This window comes from Nicotiana attenuata, unplaced genomic scaffold (assembly GCF_001879085.1).
Source record: "Nicotiana attenuata strain UT unplaced genomic scaffold, NIATTr2, whole genome shotgun sequence".
In the NCBI taxonomy this organism is placed as follows: Eukaryota; Viridiplantae; Streptophyta; class Magnoliopsida; order Solanales; family Solanaceae; genus Nicotiana; species Nicotiana attenuata.
Genome location: NW_017671595.1, coordinates 92567 through 95279, shown reverse-complemented (window position 1 = coordinate 95279; position 2713 = coordinate 92567). Strand labels below are relative to the sequence as shown.

At 36.3% G+C, this 2713-nt stretch overlaps 1 protein-coding gene across 1 annotated transcript in view; it reads right to left on the bottom strand.

Annotated features, from left to right (window-relative positions):
- The window catches only part of LOC109209186 (acyl-coenzyme A thioesterase 13-like), a 2805-nt gene extending 2020 nt beyond the window's left edge, over positions 1–785 (bottom strand). Inside the window, exon 1 of the mRNA XM_019372395.1 lies at positions 405–785. Coding sequence (XP_019227940.1) covers positions 405–656 — 252 coding nt within the window. The 5' untranslated portion in view covers positions 657–785. The remainder of the gene's footprint in view (positions 1–404) is intronic.
- Positions 786–2713: the final 1928 nt, after the last annotated feature.

The following is a 2713-nucleotide window of genomic DNA, read 5'->3' as shown; positions in this document are numbered from 1 at the left end:
GAGGCTTATGAATACGTAAAACCCTTTTATTTTATTTGTCTTAATTCCTTTTCTTATTAGCTTTAGCTTAGCCCTAGTTAGCTTCTTCTTCTCTGAAATTCAGCAACTGTATCAAAAAAACAGACTCAAGCAATAAATTCCAAACGGGATGATCCTTCAATACTTCAATAAATTGCATAAAGAGGTGTATGCTTTATGCACCCGGCACCCAGGCCAGAACGTCAATGCTCTCAACCCTTCCAATAATTTGGGAAATTCTTTATTCCATTGAACTGGGAAGCTAAAATTTTAAAAGGGGTTTTCCTAGAACTTAACCCAAAACTAAATAGAATTGAAGATTCCATCCTCGGAAAAGAATACAGAAAAAAGATGCTATAAAAGTTAAAACTTTAGAAATGAATTACCGAGATAGCAGGTTTGACAGAAAGAATGCAGTAGACTTTCCCAGGCTGGATGTCGTGGACTTTGAGGCAGCCGCGAGTGAGTTCAGAGAAGGAGTCTTTAGCATCATGTTGGGGCGGAAAGTTGGGTGCGTCGAGTGACAACACATGGCGGAAGATATGATCCACAAAAGAAGCCGCCGCCTCTGATAATTCTTCGGAGATGATTGTGTCTTTTGTATATAAATCGTTGGGTTTTGAACTTTCTTCCCCCATCTTTTTTGCCTTCTTCACTCTCTGCCCACCTACTCCCCGCCCTGATAGAGAAACTTTGCTATCTGATCAACAAAATTCAAATGTTTGTTTAAGATTAAAATTCTGACTATCTATTCATTTCATTGACCTCTTTTTCACCATACCTATAGCCAGATTGGCCAAGTTTCTAGCTTATTTTAAAAAATAGGAGTAGTATATTTTTTGACTTTTGATGTGAAATACTTTGTATTTGATTAATTAATTTAAACAACACTTCCAATTTTCAAACAGTAATTAGTATTTGGTCAATATTTTAAAAAATACTTTTAAGTGTATTTTTCTCAAAACTTTTTTCTGATTCTACTCAAAAACACTTTTGTCCTTCTAAAAACATGGCCAAACACTTTAATTTTTTAAAAATAGCACTTATAAAAGAAGAAAAAATACTTTTGACTAAAAAAAAACTTGGCCAAACAAGCTATTAATTTGGAAGGCAAGGAGAGCAAAATAAGGTGAACATCAACTATTCTAAGTTTTACACCAATATATGAGTATACCAATTAATTGACGGGGCAAGTGCACAGATAGCCATTCTCAGGAATGCTATTAGAGGTTAGCTAGTACTTATTTTGTCCTGAATTTAAACTAAAAATCTGGAAAATTCAAGACATTTTTGCCTTAAAAATTAAATTGAAAGACTGAAATTCAGGATACACTACTAATTTTTAAATAGTAGCCCTTTAGAGTGGCTATCTGGTGTCATTTCTACTTAATTGACTAACTTGGCTTGGAAGCCTCGTTATCTGACATCATGCTTAATCAGTAATAATAAATTGGCTTTATGGCTAAAAACATTCTAGCCTTTTTCTTTTCACCAATTTCCTTCTGAATCCCAATAGAGCGATAGATCCCATGTCCATATTATACCAGGCTGGCTTTTCAAACTCATGTTTCAAATTGTTTGATTTTTTTTAGGCGAAATACATAAACGCCCCCTTTAAGTTGTCCCCAACGATCACACAAACACTTCAACTGACCCCTTTATCATTTAGACACTTCAAGAGGCCATTAAGTGTGTCAAGTAAATACATGTTGCTTATGTGGCATGTTGTGAGCACGTGATTTTTGCCTTGCATGATTTACTCCTACAGAATTCTTAGATTTAGGATTTTTCCTTTAATTATTTGATTTTTTAGGAATTGATTGCATAATTTTTCGTGTTTGTTTGCATTTTTGTGCGCATTTTTAATTTATATAATTCATAAAAAAATACAAAAATAGTGCATTTGCATTTAGGACCCAATTTTATATTTTTTAGGATAATTAGTTATTTAATATTACAAAAATGAAAAGAAAACAACAAAAATAGTTCATTTTGCATTTTTACTTTTTAATTTTCAAATTTATTATAGTTTTCTTTTTAATTTAGGACTTAATTAATCTTTGAGAAAACAATTAGTTTAGTTTTGGAATTAAATCAGGTCTTTTTATTTTAATTTTGTATTTAACAAAATCTGAAAAATGAAAAAAAAATGAAAAGGAATAAAGGTCTTAATAAAAAGACCCAATTTCTGGGCCAGCCCAAACCAAAACCCATCAAATACCCGGTCAATCGCCCCATACCCGGCCCAAAACCATCCCTGACCCGGTCTCCCCCCACCTAATAATCCAAACGACCCCGTATTGGGCATGTTTAATCATGACCGTTGGATCTTACTAATCCAACGGTCCGGAACTCAGGAGCACATAAATATATATATATATATGTCCTAAACACCCCTACCCCCCCCCCCCCAAACCGTCTCTCACACAACACCCTCAGAACCCCAAACACTCCGACCATGCGCCGCCCTAAGCCACCATCCGCCGCCCGCCGGAAATCGCCCACGGCGGCGGCCGGCGGCCAAATGCACCCAAATTTACACCCTAGAACCCCCTTGACCCCCTCTTTCCAAATCTCCAACCATCTTCCCTCGAATCCCCCTATATCTCTCCAAAAATCCCATCGCAGTTGGAAACCCTAGCGCCGCCCTTGTTTTCTCCGGTGGCGGCGCCACATCTGTTCAACCCCAAACTAA